General features: G+C 44.9%; 1 protein-coding gene across 1 annotated transcript in view; it reads right to left on the reverse strand.

Moving 5' to 3' along the window:
- Positions 1–2,718, reverse strand: part of kcnk4b (potassium channel, subfamily K, member 4b) — a 14,847-nt gene that overhangs the window by 3,927 nt on the left and 8,202 nt on the right. The window contains exon 4 of the mRNA XM_020600536.1: positions 162–276. Within this exon, the coding sequence (XP_020456192.1) occupies positions 162–276 (115 nt within the window). The remainder of the gene's footprint in view (positions 1–161; positions 277–2,718) is intronic.

Below are 2,718 nucleotides of genomic sequence, written 5' to 3' on the forward strand. Positions count from 1 at the left end.
TTTTTTTAATTCTGTCTCTCAGAGTGGGAATGCACCTACAATGTGAATTTCAGACCCCTCCATGATTTCTAAGTGGGAGAACTTGCAAAATCGCAGGGTGTTCAAATACTTCTGTTCCTCACTGTAAATGTAGTGGCCTTATGGTTCTGCTGGACACCCACCGATGGTTGTGATGACTGTCCCTGAGAAAAAAAAGGCACTGGCTAGATCCCACTTGCTGACAAAGGTGACGTTGCTGCCAGGATTCGCGCCTGCACCAACAGCCTCCACCACCTCCTGGGATAGCATGATGGAGAAAGAAAGAGTTCACTGGTTAGTTCAGGACACAGTGCAGTAATTGATGTTTAATTGGACAATAAAATGTGGGATTAGGAATAAATGAACCCAACCCTTTCCAAGCTGTTGCAGAGAATTAGGCCCTCAAGAGTAATGTTTGAATTGCCATAGAAAATGCTTTGTCATGATCAGCAGGCTGTCAGTGACAAAGAGGTGACTCATAATGTTTAACTGTGATGTCTCCATTCTGTCTCATTGTATCTATATTGAACCACTGCCAGCACTGAAAATCTAATTCCCTGATCAAATTATCTGCTTTGTGTCTATTGATACTTGAAAGAATTTGCTGACTGTGAATTGAAAGCTGAATATGATGAAGATGTGACTGAACATGGTTTCTGCAGATATCATTTTTTCAGATTGTGTCTGCTTGATCCGGTGTGTTGGACTGATGTCACAAGCATACAACTTCTGTCCCAGCTGATTTGGGAAAAATTGAAACCTTTCTATTTGTGCATTAATTTGAATCACTGGAGCTCTCAGTTAAAGTAAGCACAGCTGATAGTTTCCCAAACTTCATTATTAAACAGCCACTGTGGGTGTAAAACAAGGTAAAGACTTTAGATAACAGGGCCTCTGAGCATGTATTTACCTGTGTTTTATTCAATACATGTGTACACTGTAGGGAGATTTTGTGGATGAATGGTTTTGTATATGACAACTATTTTTACTCCTCATCTTGCTCTTCTTCTTTCTTCTGGCTGTTCCCATTAGGGGTCGTCACAGCGAATCATCTGTTTCCACCTAATGCTATCCTCGGCATCTTCTATTCTGACCCCAGTTAACTTCATGCCCTCTTTTAGCACATCAATATATCTTCTCTTTGGCCTTCCTCTTGACCTCTTGCCTGGCAGCTCCATCTCCAACATCCTTCTACCAATATAACCACTATCCCTCCTCTGCACATGTCCAAACCATCTCAATCTGGCCTCTCTGACCTTGTCCCCAAAACAGCCGACCTGAGCTGTCCCTCTGATATGCTCATTCCTAATCCTGTCCATCCTGGTCACTCCTAAAGAGAACCTCAACATCCTCATCTCTGCTACCTCCATCTCTGCCTCTTGTCTTTTCCTCACTGCTACAGTCTCTAACCCATACAGCATAGCTGGTCTCACTACTGTCTTGTACACCTTTCCTTTGATTCTTGCTGACACTCTTCTGTCACACAACACTCCTGACACCTTTCTCCACCCACTCCAACCCGCCTGCATTCGCCTCTTCACCTCTTTCCTACACTCCCCATCACACTGGACAGTTGACCCCAAATACTTAAACTCCTGCACCTTCTTGACCTCAGCCCCCTGTAACCTCACTGTTCCACTTCCCTCCCTCTCATTCATACACATGTATTCTGTCTTACCACGACTGACTTTCATTCCTCTTCTTTCCAGAGCAGACCTCCACCATTCCAGGTGTTCCTCCACCTGCTCTCTATTCTCACTACAGATCACAATGTCATCCACAAACATCATTGTCCACAGAGATTCCTGTCTGACCTCATCTGTCAACCTGTCCATCACCATAGCAAACAAGAAGGGGCCTCAAAGCCGATCCTTGATGTAGCCCCACCTCCACCTTGAACTCCTCTGTCTGACCTACAGCACATCTCACTACTGTCGTACCCCTCTCATACATACCCTGAACTACTCTGACGTACTTCTCTGCCACTTTCTTGACCTCAGTCCCCTGTAACCTCACTGTTCCACTTCCCTCCCTTTGTATTCTGTCTTACCATGACTGACTTTCATTCCTCTTCTTTCCAGACTCACAATGCCATCCCCAAACGCCATTGTCCAAGGAGATTCCTGTCTGACCTCATCTGTCAACCTGTCCATCACCATAGCAAACTAGAATGGACTCAAAGCCGATCCTTGATGTAGCCCCACCTCCACCTAGAACTCCACTGTCTGACCTACAGCACATCTCGCTACTATCGTACTCCTCTCATACATATCCTGAACTACTCTGACGTACTTCTCTGCCACTCCTGACATCCTCATACAGTACCATAGCTCCTCTCTCAGCACTCTGTCGTACGCTTTCTCTAAATCCACAAAGACACAATGCAGCTCCTTCTGACCATCTCTATACTTCTCCATTAACATTCTCAGAGCAAAAATTGCATCAGTAGTGCTCTTTCTGGGCATGAAGCCATACTGCTGCTCACAGATATCCACTTCCTTTCTTAGCCCACATACATTCAACATTACCCCTTCAATTTCCAACTTCAAACTGATCACCCTGTCTGACACTCTTTTCACCTCTAAAACATTCCTCACGAGCTCCTCCTTCAGGATCACTCCTACGCCATTTCTCTTCCTGTCCACACCATAATAAAACAGTTTGTATCCCCCTCCAATGCTACGTGCTTTGCTACCCTTC

The sequence above is a fragment of the Monopterus albus genome, unplaced genomic scaffold (genome assembly GCF_001952655.1).
Source record: "Monopterus albus unplaced genomic scaffold, M_albus_1.0 scaffold47.1, whole genome shotgun sequence".
In the NCBI taxonomy this organism is placed as follows: Eukaryota; Metazoa; Chordata; class Actinopteri; order Synbranchiformes; family Synbranchidae; genus Monopterus; species Monopterus albus.